The 18,460-nt window shown below is 43.0% G+C and overlaps 1 protein-coding gene across 2 annotated transcripts in view; it reads left to right on the top strand.

The window, feature by feature from the left end:
• The window catches only part of KLF3 (KLF transcription factor 3), a 36,504-nt gene that overhangs the window by 4,744 nt on the left and 13,300 nt on the right, over window positions 1-18,460 (top strand). The window contains exons 2-3 of one of the 2 annotated variants that reach the window (XM_033421646.2): window positions 5,077-5,138; window positions 10,970-11,065. In XM_033421646.2, the coding sequence (XP_033277537.1) occupies window positions 11,009-11,065 (57 nt within the window). In that variant the 5' untranslated portion in view covers window positions 5,077-5,138; window positions 10,970-11,008. The remainder of the gene's footprint in view (window positions 1-5,076; window positions 5,139-10,969; window positions 11,066-18,460) is intronic. The other variant, XM_004266231.4, reaches the window with a different exon arrangement.

Below are 18,460 nucleotides of genomic sequence, written 5' to 3'. Positions count from 1 at the left end.
GCTTTCTTAAGTGGTTCTTACTCTCTGTTTTCACACCCAGTTGTGTTTAAGAAAAATAAATACAGGCAGCCTCATCCTTTAAGTATCAGGAATTACATTTTTCTGGAAATTGGGTTTCTTTCTGAAGTGCCTCAGTTATCATTGGTTATAGCTTTAAAAAAAAAAATCCTAGAGACATAAAACAATTGATATCTGGTTTGCTAATATGTAGTATTCCAGCCAAAACTCATGATGGAGTGAGTTGGAAGGGAAGGATTAGGATGGCTTTTAGCATTCTCATTTTCAAGCCTGATCTGTCCCTTTCTTAGACCCCGTTTCTCATCTGAAGCAGTAATGCCAGAGCTCGAGACAGGAAACCAGACAGCAGTCTGCCCTGATAAGAGAGGGCATTGTCTAAGGAAGGTAGCCCTGCTTTCCCCTCCTCAACTCTCCTTCCTTGAAATTTAGTAGTAATAAGAGACACAATGCTATAGACACAGGTTTTGAACCAGAACTAGGACTGTTTTTTCCCACAGCAAATATATGTATGTATATACATATATACACATACATATATATATATATACACACACACACACACACGTACGTCTCTATGTATATCCTTTTAACTGGCTCTGTGTGTTTTCTAGAATATCACCATAGTTAAATGGCACATTAGAAAAAATTATCAGTATATTTTGTATCTGTTGGTCAGAGTATTTAATAGTAAGTTTCTTTCTCTAGCAAAGCAGATTCCTAGAGCTATTGGAAACTCATTCCTTTGTGTTGGCAGGCCGAATACATTATCACTTCCCCCATCTCATTATTAAGGGGAGCTGGAGACTGAATGTAGTAAGCTAAGTGGCCCTTCAGCCCGTGCATTCCGTGTAACCCTGGGTCTAGCTCTTACCCTCTTCCCGGAAGGGGGTGCCTCCTGAGACAGCCCCCTTCCAAGAGGACCCTGAAGGAGCCCAGCTTAACCTGGGACATGCTTAAGATGGTTGCCAATCTCTAGAAGGCCTGGGGCTCTCCAGAGATGGCCTGGAGCTAGTCTCAACCCAGATCAGTGGAGTTTGGTCAAATCTAGACAGAAGAGGTCCAGCAGACACTGAGGTCAGCGCCTTCTACCCTGGAGAGCGACCTGTGATCCAGTGTGGGGTTTTTCTCCTTTGTCCCATATGCTCTTCATTCTAACTACTGTTCTCCGAGTCTAATCACTGAAATCCACTCTTCCGTTTGTTCTTGCACTTTACACCCTGGTACCTTCCAAAGCTTTGCACCTCCAAACCGCTAACATTAGGAAGTTCAAGTTCCTGTTCCACTTAGTTCTCCAGACAAGGGTGTTTTGTCTCCCAAGCCTCCTGAGTAAAGTTTTCACATTTACTTTGCGTTTCGGGTTTTAGAAGATGATTTTAAGGCTAGCTGCACTGGCCCCTGGGCAGATTTTCCTTGTGTGAACCCCTTGTGTACAGTCACTCTGAGGCCCTTGCCCTTCATTTTATCCTAGCATGTAAGAAGGGTAGTTTGACATCCATTCATGTATTCATCTCACAAGTATTTACTGAGCACCTACTCATTAGAGCTAATCTAAGATTGCAGTCATTTTTCTCAGTTATGCCACAAAATGGAGTAGGTCCAGAGTGATCTAACCTGAAAAGTCACTTGGAAATCGTAATTGTCTGCTGGAACCTCCCCATGGCACTGCCTTCCATGGGCCAGTGTGGCACACACCCCCCACGCCCGTGGCCCTAGGGGAGTGCCCCAACTATAAGATGATTCTCCTTGAGAGTGAGTCCCATAGCACAGAGTGGAGCAGAACAGCAAGAGCCGCGAGTCTGCAGTGGACAGACTTGGCTTCTGGCTGCAGCTCCAGCCAGCTCTGTGAATTTGGGCGAGTCTTTTCACCTCTGTTCCTCCATTTCCTCATTTCTAAAATGGGGACGAGGACCTGACCCTTCCACCTTTGTACAGTTATTATGAGGATTTCCGTATTTACTTGGGTGAAGCTGCCAGTTTTTTCTGAACAGTTTTATGGATGCACTGGCTAATAATCGGCTAATTTGGGGCCTTCAGAGTGTGTCTTTTGATGTTGCGTCCAGGCATGCGCTGAGACAGGGGAGGCATCAGGGACCAGCGGGAAGGAGTTGCAGTCACCACTGCTGTAAATACACTGCCCCTGGTTCCAGATCCCCGAATGACAGACCTGTCTGCAGAACTCTCCATCCCACTCTTGATGTGTGTTGTCCCCTGCCAGGGAGACAGCAGGGTGGAGTGCCAGGTCCACCACCAGCCTTGAAGTCTGACTACTTGGGGTTCAAATCCCAGCTCTACCACTTTACCAGCTGTGTCATCTTGGGCAGATTAATTTACCTCTCTGTTTCGGTGTTATCAGTAAAATGGGAAGGTAGTACCTCCCCACCTCATAGGAATGAAATGACACAGTCCATGTAAAGAACAGCACCCAGAGAGTGCCAGTAGGAAACCTGTGACATCACTGAGCCCCTGGCTTTCCTTGGTCAATAGAAGAGGCTTAAAACAAAACAAACCGAGTGTTTGTTACACACACACCTTGAAGTTGCCTCTTTCTCTTCTCTCTTGCTGTCATTTTTTTTCCCCCTGTTACACACACACACACACACCTTGAAGTCGCCTCTTTCTTTTCTCTCTTGCTGTCATTTTTTTTTTCCCTTATATTAGGTGTTTTTTTTGTTTGTTTGTTCGTTTTGCGGTACGCGGGCCTCTCACTGCTGTGGCCTCTCCCGTTGCGGGGCACAGGCTCCGGACGCGCAGGCTCAGCGGCCATGGCTCACCGGCCCAGCCGCTCCGTGGCATGTGGGATCTTCCCAGACAGGGGCATGAACCCGTGTCCCCTGCATCGGCAGGCAGACTCTCAACCACTGCGCCACCAGGGAAGCCCCAACCTATCTTAGGTTTTAAAACAGAATAGAGACCTTGACACTAGACTTGTTTAGAAGATCTGTGGGTGGGTAAAAAAAAAAAAATCAGGATGATGCTGATAAGGTCTCTGGAGGACCCGGAACAGGCAAGGTTAAGGTTAGGAGCATACCTTTTTTTTGAGGAAGTTTGGTTTAATAGGTTTCCTTTAGGTTAGGTCCCCTTACTCCTATTACTTATTTAAGGGAGGTTGGTTTGTTTGTTTTTATTTAAGGGAGATTTCAAGTGCATTCGAAGGGAAAGGGAAGTGACTGTGGGACTCCTCATACCGGCTCAGTGCTTTTATATTCACTCCTTTGGGCCTGGCAAAAAACTTAGTGGACGTTCCCGATCTCCTCTGGGGAGCAGGGAGGGAGCCCCTCTAAGGGGATGTAAAGCACTCCTGTCCTCAGGTGCTGCCAGTCCGGGTGGTGGTCCTGGGCAGACCATTTGTAAAGTAGAAAGGCGCAGCCTATCTAGGTAAGAAGAGGTGGCCTCAGATTGGTCAGGGAGCGATCAGCTGGCTGCGCCAAGCGGCGAGGGCCTTGAGCTGGTCTTTGAAGAATTAGGAGGATTTAGATAAGCCGGAAGGGGACGGGCATTCCACCCTGGTTGCCCAGCGTCAGGGCCGAAAATGAACAAAGGCGGGGTAGGGAGGCGGGGGTGGGGGGACAGGGCAACCAGCGTGGAGGGTTCCTGGTGGAGCTGGGGCCGCTGGTAGGAGAGGGGACGCTGAGCGTGGTGCTTGAACTGACTCTGCAAGCCCTGGGGGTCCCGTCGGAGGAAGGTTTGGGAGCTTGGGAAAGACCAGCTGAGAAGAGGGCTTTGAGAAGTGTAGGTGGCAGGGGCGTCAGGATGGATTCTCCATCCTGGGATGGACTAGTGGAGGTGAGACCCCAGTAACACAGTCTTGAGGTACTGAGGGCCTGGCCCCCTGGTGGCAGCGGTAGGTGTGGAGAGAAAAGTTGGGGAGGAAGGCTTAAAAGATGACCTCTAGGCTTCCACGGTGATTGACGAGAAGATAAGGCAAATGGGGGAGGGGAGCAAGGAGGAGGAGCGTTTCCGTCTGGGAGGGATTGAATTCTCTTACATAGCACTGGTGCAAAATGCTTTTTTGTTTGTTTACTTTTGAAGGAAGAGGGCAGTATTAGCTCAGTTCCACATCCAGAGGTTCTGTGGCTCTGAAATAAACGTTTAATGGAGCATCCTCAGGAGCCGGGGGAAATACCACCACTTCTTTCTGGTTATTTGCAAGGTTCCAGCCATCTCCGCTCAGACTGGAATTTCCAGGAACTGTCAGCTGACCTGAGCCAATTGGTCCCTCCCAGTGTCCTCCCCCCCGGCAGGGCGGGGCCCCATGGGTGGAGGCCCCTTAGGGTGGAGTTGGGTGGGTCTCCAGTGATAGGGCACCCAGCGGAGAGGCAGACGGAGGCAGTGGCCTCACGCAGCCCTTCTGGGTCTGATTATATAACACTTCACAGAAGAAAACTGAGGGCTGAGGCAGACCTTGTAAGATGTGTACACAGCAGGAGTACACATTCGAGGTGCTTTTCAATTGAGTTGAGGTGGATCGCCCTTAAAACTAAAATACAAAATTGTCCGAGAGCGTGAAGGACGAAACTGAGTATGTATCCTCAGTAGGGAAAATGATGAGTGTTCGCTAAAATTTCTTTAAGAAAGATGTTGTAGGCCACTAACTAGGTGGCCTTGAACTTGAGAGTTTACTAAAGGGTATGGGCTTGGGTTTCCCCTCCCCCACCCCTGCTCTGCTGGGCTCCAGCTGGAAATGTGTAGGGAGGTTGCTTGGTTGTTACCTTTGCACCTGTCCTTATTTACATGCAAAGGCAATTGCTTCACTTGGTCTTTCCGAAGTACAGGGTGTGGGCAGAATCTTATCTGAAGCCATGTCCTGTTTGGACAAGTCAGACTGCCTTGGCAACTCTCCATAGGGTGGAGCAGATGGGCGGATGCAGGAAAGTAAAGTTGGGTGGCTCGTTAGCAGAGAGGGGAGAGGGCGGATTGTTTGCTCATGGGTCATTACAGTTAATCTGAAACTAAGTAATTAACTTCTTCCCCATTTACAAAACATTTTCATGTAAAATAACTAATTTATGAGGGGCAAAGATTCAGAAGTGTTCCATGGAGTTTTTCCTTTCGCACCAGCAATAGAAGACTGAGCTAGGAGACAGATCACCGAGTGACGTGAAAACGAGACGCCTTTCCAGGTAGGTGCCAGCATTTGGCTGTCCTGAAAGGAGGCTCTGACTTAGAAATGCCTGCTTACATCTGTTGTCTGGCCTCTTGTATTTCTGGCCAGAGCAGCTGCCTTTAAATATTCAACTCCTGGGAGCTCTTGGAAGAGTTTGGGTACAAAAGTAAAGAAAGAAAATTTCTTTGGAAAGGAAGTTTAGCTACAGGGATGTTGCCTGCCTGCCCTGGTCCTCCTCCTGACCAAGAATTACACACACACACACATTTTTTGTTTGTTTGTTTGAACTCTTTTCTTAATTTTTTTCCCTGAAGCTCCTTTGGGGAGGAAGGGGTGAGGGAAGGCAACATGCTTCCCTCCTTTAACATCCAAACACTTGGGAGAATTGAAAGGGGCGCTTACAGACGGTGTGTTGGTTTGACCATCCTGTTTTTCTCCTTACACCTGGCTGAGGTCGGCTAGGAAACAGATTAGCTTTGAGGGAGGCAGGTAATCTGGAGCCTTAGGGCCAGGCTGGGCTGGGGGAGAAGAATACAGGGACCCTTTGAGTGCATTAAACAGGAGATGAGAAGGGACAATGTCAGAAGCAAATCCTGATATATCACCAAGAAATTGACTTGAGATGCGCACATTCTCTCTCCAGACCCCCCTCCGTCCCCCGCCTCACACCTCTCTCTCTCTGTGTCATGCTTCTAAGGAAGGGGCAGTTATTTATAAGGTTGTTTCTGTAATAAAATGAGCTGTAGCTTCAAGACAAGCTACTTTCAAAGGAGGCTGGCAACATAACCTCCTCTTACGTTAAGGCCTGTCTGTATTTCTAAGCTCTGCGGCTTATTTGTACCCTCATAAAGCAATTGTTGAGTAGGCCTCTTGGAGGGCTGGAAAGGAGACGAAACTATATTGCTTGTGAAACTTCATGTAAGCGATTCACCAAAGCTTTTTAAGACGTAAACATGCGGTTGTGCGTTTTGGCAAAATTCTGAGCCTTCTTTTGACATCTGAGAAGTCAGAAGTATAAGTAGAGAGAGTGTGAAGGGAAATCTGTTTCTTCGTTTTGGAGGAAAATTCAGTTGTATTGGCCCTTCCCAGCAAACTAACACGGTTAGGGGAAGATGACATTTGTTCCAGTGATGGAAGATTATTTTGGCAATGGTGATGTTCCTATATTTTTGCTTTTAAGCACCTTGATAACTTAGAAGTTTTTTTTAAACCAGTTTTGCCACTTTTTTTCCTCTTGTAAATGCAGTTGTGTTATCCTGGGATTGCTAGTTTAGAATGTATGTTTCCTAAGCTAGTTAATAAACACAACTAAGATGTAAATGTGTTAATGTTTGGGAAATAGTTGTGAGAAAAAACAGAACCATTTTGGGGGGCCTTCTCGTCTCTGTGATAAGAATTCCTGAGCCTAGTTAAAACCCCACCACGTTTAAAGACCTTGGTGTTGGCAAACTCAATTTACCGCCTCTGTCCTAGTCTTTATACTTGTTTTAGTGCGCCACCTAATGGTCCTACTTGGGACTGCTGTCAGGGTTGTGTAGTAATAGTTTTACAGCATTTGTAGTTTACTCAACATTCTTTTAACATGATGATAATAGCCCCAGAGCACTGAGTCGCCCACGCGTTCACAAAAGCCACTAAGTTTAGGAACCCCAGTTCTTCCAGTGCGTGAGTTACTCCCCAGTTATATGGAAGGCCCTTTGGAGACACTGCGGTCACTCTTTTCTGATTCTAGATCAGAACCCAAAGACAAGATCAATGCTCGTGGCCAAAAGTGGTGTCTGTTCAGAGACGGAAACAGTAGGTACAGAGTCTAGACGTTTTCTGCAGTAAATTAACAAAAGCCTGATTTGTGTTAATGCGTTTGATTCCCTTCCTAAATTTGGTTTCTTTCTAGCTTAGCTTCCGTCTTATTTTTATTAAAAGTTTCAATTATAGAATTAATAAATTTAAAAACGGGCACGCAGGTGTGTATAAAGCTGCTGCCCCACCCCTCCCAAGAAGCTCTTGTTAAGGGTTAGGGTGTGTCTTTTTCTTTTCTTTTTTTTTTTTCCACCACGTGACCTCCTCCATATCCTGTGACTATCATTAAAAGTATAATCAGTCATTTTAGAAGCTACCAAATTCAGACCAAAGTGCTGTTAAGCATGTGAGTGGACAGTGAGTTTGGTCCTGTTCATAGTGATATTTGAATTTTGCACAGACTTTTTATTGTCCGGTGTTGCTAGGTTGCTAGGTTTTATTGTCCGGTATTTAGCTAGGAGTTTCAAAATGAGGTATTCTCAATTGTATCTTGCTTCTTCATGTATTCTTCATCAGTGATTGAGTTACTCTTTGAGGTACAGTTCTGAACAAATAAACATACCTTTACAATTTTTTTTTTAATAAAAATGAATCAGGTTTTGTTAGCAGGGATGCTTTATGTTAGACGATTTTTTCTCTTATAAGCCTTTCAGAGCACTCATTTCCCTCAGTTTAGATAAAACACAAAAATTAAAGAATGAAAGTAATTTAGGTAACGTCTTAAAATGACCCAAGCTATAGCAGGTTAATGTGTAATTCATTTCTAAATGGGTTCAGTTCTTATGGCTATAGGCGTTTGAAAAAGTTATTGAAGGCTTTATGAGCTAAATGATGGTGTTAAGATTTGAACCAAAATGAGCTACAGAGCCCATCATCTTAATTCCACCGTGCTGCTCCTGCTTGTAGGAAAGGATTCCAGGTAAGGCGAGGTGTGGAGATGCTAGGAAGCTATTGCGATGGTACAGCAGTCAAGTAAGTGACAAGGCCCTATGTAAGATCTCATACAGGGTGTAGGCAGCTCTTACCTTTGAAACTGAATTTAGTCTGGGTTTTTTAAGGGTGGAGGGGATTGACCTCTAAGGCTAGGTATCTTGGCAAGGAGACAAGTACCTGGCATTTCCGAAATCGGAACCAACAAATTTAGTGCTGTTTGTACAGTATATAGATCCAAAAATTGTGTGCATATTCAGTGATATAAACGACTTAGAGGGCAAAAAGAGGTTTTTTGTTTTCATCGCATTTGATTTTTCCCAAAACCTTGAAGGTAAGTGTTTTAGGAAGTAGGCAAAGGAGGTGTCCTCTGCATTTTACATGTGAAAAGGGTCTCCCTCCTCCTGTCCCTCATGTCAGGGGTCAGGTGCAGATCTCCTGCTTGAGTCTGAGATCAGGACTCTTTCCTTACACTCCTGAGAAGGTGAGTACTTTTGTTTAGAAGGATTTGCAGCAAGATACTGTCTAGTGGAGTGGATGAATCTGTAAGAGTAAATTAAATTTAAAAGGCTTGGGGGAGGATGACCAGCTGCGGGACGAGGCTGCTGAATTATCTGACCTCATTGATATAAGGAGGCTATCTCACGTCTTTTGTTTATGGTCCGCTGTAGGGCCCTGGACAGCAATTCTTAGAACCATATCCATCTGTACAGCTGCTCGCCTGGGAACTGGTTAATAATAGATCCAAAGACACAAAAGGGGTTTTCATCCTTCATTATGAAATCATCCATTTTTCACTGGCTGTGGGGTTTGTTCTTGCTGGGATACAGAAGAGGGTGGTAGCACCATTGATTTGAGCAGCCTGGTATCAAATTGTGTTCACAGATTATAATACGTCCTGTGATGTAGGAAAATATAATTTTGAAGTCAGGGCCTTATGTTGAGTTAATGATGATATTCACGTGTTGTCACAAGACCCAGGACGGTCTTTCTTCAATGAAGCAGTGAAGCGCAAGAACTACACAGTATTACTTTTATAAGTGTGTGTGATGATATCTTAGTTTAACCCATAGAGCATGGACACCACTGGCTACAGAATTGCTATCGTGGAGGTGGGGATGGGATGTTTAAATACTGAAATACAGGAAGTAATCTAAACCAGGGATTTCTATACCTTTTTCTGGTAGAACTCAATCTAGAACTTGTTTACGTTCCCACCCAAACCAAAGTAATACATAAAGACCTCACTTCTAACCAAATTTGGATAGGAGGTGCCTGAAGAAAGTTGTTGATGATCTGGGTAGTATGCGGGCGGTGGTTCTATAACGTATGAAACGCAGTTAAATGTTCAGCAGACTGAATATTTTGTCTTGTGAGGAAGTGATTGATTTGATGTATTTTAGTGCTAGAAGTGGACAGTGTAGAACACAGGAGGAAAGGGATAACGCGAGCATCACAAGAGACGAAGAGAAAGATCCAGCGAATCAAGATGGACATTTTCTTTACATTAGGCTAAAGATTGGCTTATTTCCTTATGAGGAGAAATTAGAGTAAATACAAGGTAATAGTCTTCATATTAAAAAAGTGCTTAGAGGGCTTCCCTGGTGGCGCAGTGGTTGAGAGTCCGCCTGCCGATGCAGGAGACACGGGTTCGTGCCCCGGTCTGGGAAGATCCCACATGCCGCGGAGCGGCTGGGCCCGTGAGCCATGGCCGCTGGGCCTGTGCATCCGGAGCCTGTGCCTCCGCAACGGGAGAGGCCACAGCAGTGAGAGGCCCGCGTACCGCAAAAAAAAAAAAAAAAAAAAAAAGTACTTAGCCATAAGCAGGGACCGGGAACTCAAGGCCTGAATATAGGCATTTCTCAAAAGAAGAAATGTGGGGAATTCCCTGGTGGTCCCGTGGTTAGGACTCTGCGCTTTCACCGCAGGGGGTACTGCTTCGATCCCTGGTCAGGGAACTAAGATCCTGCGTGCCGTGCAGCGCGGCCCAAAAAAAAAAAAAAAATCAACTTGTAAAAGAAGAAATGTAAATGGTAAATAAAGATGAAAAAGACTCAGCTTCAATAATTAAATCAATAGAGAATAAAAATCGTTTGTCATTTTGATATTAACAAATTAGCAAAGTTTTCATTTTTTTTAAATGGTCATGCACATTGCTGGTAGGAATTTTGGGAAACAGGTTCTATTTTACTGATGGAAATTATAGAGTATCTTTGCTGGATGATACAGCAAATGCTTTGGTAAAAGTACATGCTTCTCACTCTAGAATTCCCCTTCATAAAATTTATCCTAAAAATTAAGGATGTGCAGGAGGATGTAAGTATAAAAGTGCTCATTGCTATCTGTAATGGTGAAAATGTAGAAGCAACTTAAGTGCCCAATAAAAGGAATTTTTAAAAATCTGATTGGGGACTTCCCTGGCGGTCCAGTGGTTAAGACTCTGTGCTTCCTCTACCGGGGGCCTGGGTTTCATCCCTGGTCGGGGAACTAAGATCCCGCAAGCCGCAAATATCTGATTGGTTCACACAGTGGCACACTGAACTTGATGGTATGGAACCACACTTACCGAAAAAGAAACATTTTCCCAGTAAACTGTTAAGTGAAATTACGGGTACTATGTAGTATGCATGTTACAATCCACTTTAAAAGAGAGTTTGGAGGGACAAAGACAAATATATTCACGATGGTTGGTTCTAAGTTGTCTTTTTGCCTGCCTTGGTTTTTTCTGATTTTTCTGTAACAAACAAAAGGGGGAAAGGAAAGGCGTTTAACATTCATATATGATGTTAACTTCTAGTGAGCTGCACAGTAATCTTGAACAAGCATGGCTGCTCAGAAGAGGCTGTACCTATTGTTCCAGAAACATCAGGGTTTATGTATTTGAGTTAGAAATGCCCGTTGGCTCTCACCCGGTTATGACCATGGAGTCTGGTTTTAATTATATAAAATGGCATCTTTCATAGGTAAGGGAAACAAATTCCAGCCATTCCGGGGGCAGGGGAGGGGAAGGAGCAGAGACGGGGGAAGGGTGGGGAATATTATATATATTTTTCTTTTTACTGATTTATATTGAAAGTAACCTTGGGATTCAGAGAAACACTTTGTTTTGTTTTCTAGGCCAAACACCAGAGCACCCTAGAAAGCATAATTAAAAGAATGCTCATGTTTGACCCAGTCCCTGTCAAGCAAGAGGCCATGGATCCTGTCTCGGTGGTAAGTTTTCCAAAACCGAACACCTCTTCTTACTTATTCCAAGTGGTAATAACTCTACTGTGTGTTGTGTTATTCCTTAAAGCCACTCGTTACTGGACAGGCATTTGATAGGCAAACTTTTCTGAAAGCCCCTGGTAGTAAGTGAGGTAAATACCCTCCTAGCAACTGTGCTGGGATCCATGTTTCCTTAAGCCCTGTGCCCCAAACCCCCACCAGCCCCCAAGATGTGATCAGCGCAGAACTTGGGCCACAGGAGCATCTGCTCACAATAGAAGTAGTTTTACAAAACCCCCTCCGTTACCAGTTTTTTAGTTTGAGTTCTCAGGATTATTGGTTTTGGCAAAAATAAGTTTGGCCAGATTAATTTTTTTAAATTAACGTGTATTTAGGGATATTAAAAAAAAACTGGTATGCAATGTTTATCATGATTAGGAAGCAGTTTCCAAATGTACCTACACGAAATCTGCATCAAGAACGAGTTTACCCATAATTCAAAAGGAGTCGTGTACCGCAGTGTTCACTGCAGCTCTGTTTACAATAGCCAGGACACGGAGGCAACCTAAGTGTCCATCGACAGATGAATGGATAAAGAAGATGTGGCACATAGATACAATGGAATATTACTCAGCCATAAAAAGAAACGAAATTGAGTTATTTGTAGTGAGGTGGATGGACCCAGAGTCTGTCATACAGAATGAAGTAAGTCAGGAGAAAAACAAATACTGTATGCTAACACATATGTATGGAATCTTAAAAAAAAAAAATGGTTCTGAAGAACCTAGGGGCAGGACAGGAATAAAAACACAGACGTGGAGAACGGACTTGAGGACACGGGGAGGGGGAAGGTAAGCTGGGATGAAGTGAGAGTGGCATGGACATATACACACTACCAAATGTGAAATAGATAGCTAGTGGGAAGCAGCCGCATAGCACAGGGAGATCAGCTCGGTGCTTTGTGACCACCCAGAGGTGTGGGATAGAGAGGGTGGGAGGGAGACGCAAGAGGGAGGGGATATGGGGATATATGTATATGTATAGCTGATTCACTTTGTTATACAGCAGCAACTAACGCACCATTGTAAAGCAATTATACTCCAATAAAGATGTTTAAAAAAAAAGAAGCGTTTACTTAGAGGTGTTTTTCACTTGAAATCACCACCCAGACTATATAGAAGAGTTTCTTAAACATGTTTGTGAATGTCGTTTTTTTTAATACTGGGAGAAAAAAAAGTACTCCATTTTATCTCATGTAGTGTTTAGGCTGTCCTTCAAGGAGCTGATTAAAAAGATGAAAACTGGGGGATGGGGGAACTCCTTGGTCCTTTTGCATGTAAAAATATATTAAGAATAAAGTGATTTGCTTAAACTTCTAGCAGCCATATGGAGCTGTGACAGGGGAGAAGCTAGGGAAAGAATGAACTTGACCCTGATGATGGAATTTCGTATCACTCAGAAAAGTCTGTGACTGGGAGGGAATTACGTTCACTGTTTTTTTCAACACCTTAGTGCTAAGCTAGCCCCTCCTGTGAGCCAGGCGCCTCTACATGCTTCTCGGCCACCAGGGAACAAGTAATTAGTCCAGGTGTTTATAGAGGTGCAACACCAGTGCTATGGAGGTGGGACATGGGTGACAACAGAAAGGTGTCCATGACTGCAAAGCAGGGAGTGGCTGAGACTTGAGGAGATCTGGTTTAGTGAATATAACAAGGCCACGCTCCCAATTCTGTCCTGCTCTTTTCTTCCATGGGCTTGGAAAATACTCACAAAGGGAAAAACTTGGCCTGAGTTGTGTATCTGAAGGTTGGTAATGACACGCTTGCAAAAATTAGATCATCCTTATGCACTGGCTGTGGAGGTTCCTGCCAAAACTGTTTATACAAGACACAGGGGTCACTCCGAGGCCCTTGGAACTGAGTTGCCATGGAGATTCCTGTGCCAGTGAAGTGTTTACCACTGTGTACAGTGAAAAGTTGTCAGGAAATAACATTCACCTTCCTGCATGATAACTGGATAACTGCGTGTCTGAATATGATAATAACAGAGCAATAAGAATTATATTAATCAAAAACTAAATTGACTTCTAATGTTACTCGTTTTGTCATCAACCCCTTCCCCCAACTACTGCATGATCATATTGAAGGAATATGAAGGTATAAAATTTCCCCGTTAATTATGAATAGGTTTTTAGTACTGAAGAATATGATTAATTTGATAAATGATGCAGGACCATCAGTGATGCATTTTGTAATCAAGCATGAGAATGTGTCACGAGAGCCTAATTTAAAGCTAAAATGAAGTTGGCACAATACAGTTAAGTGCAAGGAAATACACTTTGCCGAAAAAATGGAAATAAGATTAATTTGAAGTACCGGTTATACTTGTAATGCTGGAACTTATATTAATATATGGAGTTAAAATATGTAGAAGTATTTTTGCAATTAATGGTCTTTTTCTCCTTCATGCTCTAGTTTTCAACTTCTGCAGATGCTTATAGGATTTAATTACATTGTCTCACCAAAAGGTAGTTTCAGTCCTTATAATAAAGTTTCTTTTTCTTAATTCAGCAAAACCTCAGTTAACTAAAACATTTGGGGAGTAGGGCATTGTGATTATTTTACATGACAAAATTAAAAGCTTTTGTTTCCACTCTTAAATCTTCATATTTTATCTTTCCTGCCTTCATAGGTGGAGTATATGAAACCTGATTTATTGTGCCTTTTTTCCTTTTTCCTTTTTAATTCTGCCTTTGACCTGAAGGTTGAGGTCTTTGTTTATTCAAGTCAATGTTCTAAACATTAAGCCGTAGACATGTGTAAGATTCTTTTTGTTTTAATTCCACATATGAATAAAAATGTGTTACAGTGACTTATTCCCCTCCCCCACTCCTTTTTCTTAAAAAGTGAGAAGAGCAGAAGCAGTCTGCCTATTTGGTATTTTGCTATAGTTTAGAGAAAGTGAGGAAATGTCATTTTTCTCTTGCTGAAGTATAAGCCTTCATACTTCCCACTAAACCTTGTGCCTTGAGGCACATTAGACTTTGGACTGTCAGTCCTGTTAAGATTTGCAAGAATGGGGAGCAGAGTACACCCGCCTCTGTGCCATGGATCTCTGTTACCTAATATCAGTGCGATGCTGGCAAAACCATCAGCAGCTCCCTGAGCCTCCAATTTTTTTTTTTTCTTATTTGTGAAATTGGAGATTTTTAATTTGTAAAATGTGAAATGGCAGGTGTATATAAAATATGCCCATAAAGGAGTTGTTTTTACCGATACTGCCAAAGAAGTTTGAAAATTAGAACTTAATTCAGGAAGTGAGAAAGAATTTTTAAAAGTATTCCCTCATATTCTTTTCCTACAGGAAGATTACTTTTGAAGAACGTGTATTTTTTTCTGTTTCTTTAATGAAAATTATCATCTAACGGACTCCTTAAAGATTGAGAAGTACTTAGAAATCAGTAGTCCCTCTGCTGTGTTCTGACAGAAACTTGTCATGACTTTTCTGAGCCTGGTAGAAAGAGAGCTTTCTGCCTTTGTTTGCGTAGAGGGGCATGACATTTGCTGTTTCCAGCGAGTTTGTTTATAAATGCACCACGCCTTCCTGCACTTGGAAGCCCACCCTTGGTATGAAGATTCCTTTGACCTGCCATCGCCCTGTAACGGGGGGCACATGTTTTTCATATGAATGAACAGTGAAACAGAGACTCGTCCACGTTTCATGGAGTCACTCCATCCACTTAAACCATCTTGTAGTGGAAAACCCACCAAAACTATTTCCAATAAAATGAGAAACTATTAATTCTCACTTTCATATGAAGTGATAGCACTGGAAAATTATCCAACCCCTGTGCCTTTTTCCTCACCACACTTAAAAAAATCATGTTTTTGAGAATCAAAGAATTGGTATTATCCTGAGCCTTGTCAGTAGTAAAACCTTGCAGGGAGAGCCTGTTGATTCACATCATCCATTCATCCGGTGTTCTTTGAGCACCTGGGCTGGACCCTCATCTCCCAATCCAGTGACAGGAAGCCGCCAGCAAAGAAATAACCCACAGCGCGGAGGTGTGAACACTTGAATGCGTGTTACAGCAGAGGGAGAGAACTTTTCTTAACAGCAGATCTTCTGGAAAAGTAAACCCATTGCTGCCGCTAGTGGGGGTCAGGAGTGGGGAAGCCCTGCGTGAGTCTTGTCTGCAGGCTGCTCTGTTCCCGGGAACAGGGCTCCTTGAGTAAGCAGTATGCATACGAGCCAGTGGATGCCTGGCCGTGGCCGGAGGCCCTCTTTCTGCCTCATCAGTACTTGCCTCTGATTTGGATTTCACTGGTGCAGACACACTTATCTGCATTGCTTTGTTAGAAGACAGGAATGGTCTGGAACAGAGAAGAAGCAACTATTACCAGGGTGTATCCACCCAAGGTACACACCCTAAGCAAGCCCGGTATCAGTCCTTACACTGTGGAGAACCAGACTGTTGCAGGCTGATTGCAGTGGCTTATATGCTCCACCCAAATAAACATGTCTCATAGAAGGTTCTGGTAAACATTGCTATGAAATTTGCTAGTGAGACAGTTTGAAGAACCACCTTTTTTCACCCTTTAGCAAGGCAGTCGGACTGGAAGTTGTTAATAGTGTACTCAGTCGTGTGCCCAGGTCCCAGCAGTCCCCCTGCTTTTAGCCCTAGAGTCTTACAAAAACCACATGTCCAGTATAGCTGGCAGGGGGCGTTCACGGGAGGGCAAGCTCTCTGCAGAACTGTGCACAATGTTTGTAAAACTTAGCTCTATGTGTGGATGTTTCTTTCTTTATGGCTTGAGAAACCTGAGACTGTTATTAAATTTGCAACTCTCCCAGGTTCTAAATTCCTGCTTTCCTTAAACTCACCCCACAGATAGAAAAATCCAACAATGACAGCAATAAAAGTATGTCCTCATTTTGCTTCCTATGTAGCTGCCAATAAGTTGGCATTAAAATCTAGGTCATAGGAATGTCTTTGAAGACTTGGGCTGAAAATAAGGGAGAAGCTACAATTCCATGAGTAGAAACAATGAATACTGCCTCCCATTTCCTGGAGTTTTTGTTTCTCATACCAGAACTTTTGCCCTTTAGAAAATTATATCAAGATGGTTAAACTTTAGAACCAGGAGAAATCTTTTTTTCGTCCTATAGTTAATTACTTCCTTAAACCCTCATTGTACAAAGTTTGTAATGTTTTGTTAGCAAACCTTGTGCCTCTTTTTCTTTTGCCTATTTCAATATTTAAATTTAAATCCATTTCATATTAATATTACTGTATATTTTGGGCCTCTCACCTTGTGTTGCACCTGTGTGTGTCTAGTTCTAAAGAAAGGTAGAAACAGTCTTTACCTCATTTGATCCCTAATATGTAATTCAAAGCTATTTTAAAAAAACAATTTGTATATTTTTACAAATTCATGTTTCCTGATTTTATATCCTCATGTCCTTGTTTTTAAGCAGTATTATTAGTGAAAATTCTCCCCGCCCCCGTCTTTAAATTGCATTTAAACAGTATACCATTTTAATAATAAAAATTAGTATTTTTATTCTGTATCTCTGTCATTTAGAGCCAGGCTGTTCCAAGAGTGGTCTGTGGCACCTTAGGTCACTCCCCAGTAATTCAGAACCTGCCTTTTAACAAGATTCCCAGGTGAATCTGTGTGCTCAGTAAAGTTTGAGAAGCCCTGATAGGGAGCATCAAAGCCCATTGCAGTGCACACCTCTTGTATAAGGAAGGAAGACAAGGGACTCCCAGGACTACGGTGTGTGTTAAAGTTCATCACATAGGTATCTCATTGAGTCCAGTTTTAATCATAACCTCACAACCTCCTGGAAGGTGGGTATCCAATACCACCTTGACAGATTTTGCCATATCCTCATGGCTCCTGCACTCCTAATATTTATTTAGTAATTTTTCTTGCCCTAGAGATAGAATTGCTTTTTAACATAATAAAGTTATTTTAAGAGGGAACTTTGTATCACTACTGTAAAAGTTATTTTAAAAGGGAACTTTTTGTCACTACTACTGAGAAACATAGTTTTTTCTTAATGCACTTAAATAAACACATAACTATTCTAAAGCTCTGTGTCTGTCAGAGAGATGTACACCAGACTGCAGGAGTCACTGTTCCATGTGGTTATGTAGGTTACGAATGAGGATACAGGTAAAGAAAGAAAGGACAAAAGAACAAAGTGCATCTTAACGATGAGAAACTGACATCAAAACCAGATTAAGATAAGTACTTGCCTGTCCCCTTACTTTCCAACACTCTGATGCTCAGTTGGCCCAGAGAAGGAATCGGGCATCTGGAATTTTAAAGCAGCACAGCTGATTCTGATGCATAGTCAGGTGGAGATTTACCCAGTGAGGCCCAGAGAGGAAAAGGGTGTGATCTCAGTGGCAATCCCAGTCAAAAACACTGCTATTCCACAGTTATTTATAACTCAAATTAGTGGCCATTGGAGGGGCTGGGGAGGCTCAGAAATTAATAGTGCATTTAAGCTGTTTCATTATAAGGCCCCACTGGTGGGTTTTCTCACTTGCATCATGAGCTAGTGTTGCCTCAGAATCACAAACACATCGGATTTTAGAGCTGGAAGAGAGGCACAGTATGTTACTTTTCACTTTCACTGTAAAACATTCAAATACAAGTAATGTTCTGCAGGCAGACTTGACATGTTACCACTAAAAATTTCAGTTTCCCTAAAATGCCTACAAGTAAAGAAAATGACTTATGTTGAGTTTAATTTTTTTAAAGCATTCTACAACAGAGTTTTCTATTTTTTAATTTTAGTTAAGGTACAGAAGTAATTTTAGTGAATTCCATGGCCAAGGACAGAACCCATAGTGTGCAATTATGATTGATTTATATTTAAAGCTGGTACATGAGTTAGATTACCTTGATATTATAAGAGAGAAATGAACTTGAAGATAAATTAGGTCAGTTGTGGAACAGATCTTAGATATGGGAGGAAAACCATTGGTGTCTCCTCCAGTATCTTGTTAGGTTGTCCTGCAGCCTCTTTTGATGAGGGCGGTAGCAAGGTGGAAAGGAGACAAGGCAGGACCTCGGCTCGTGCGCAGGTCCCTTCCAGCGTCACGTGTCTTTATTTGAGTCCTGTTACATTAGCTCATTCTCACAGTTCTGTGTCATCCACAAATTTGGAGATTAAGTCATCTTCCACAGTTTCATTCAAACTGTGAATAAGTCCATCGCACAAGTTGGAGCCAAGAACGTAATCACCCTCCTGTGGGTGGCCTTCTATCGTGTATAGGTGTGTAGGGTGACTGGCCATCCTGGTGTGCCTGAGATTGAGGCATTTCCTGGGATGTAGGACTTTCAGTGCTAAGGCCGGGACTCGTAGCATGGATGTGTCAGTGGC

This window comes from Orcinus orca, chromosome 4 (assembly GCF_937001465.1).
Source record: "Orcinus orca chromosome 4, mOrcOrc1.1, whole genome shotgun sequence".
NCBI classification, from domain to species: Eukaryota; Metazoa; Chordata; class Mammalia; order Artiodactyla; family Delphinidae; genus Orcinus; species Orcinus orca.
The sequence above is the reverse complement of the archived record's forward strand: the minus strand, read 5'-3'. Positions and strand labels throughout refer to the sequence as shown.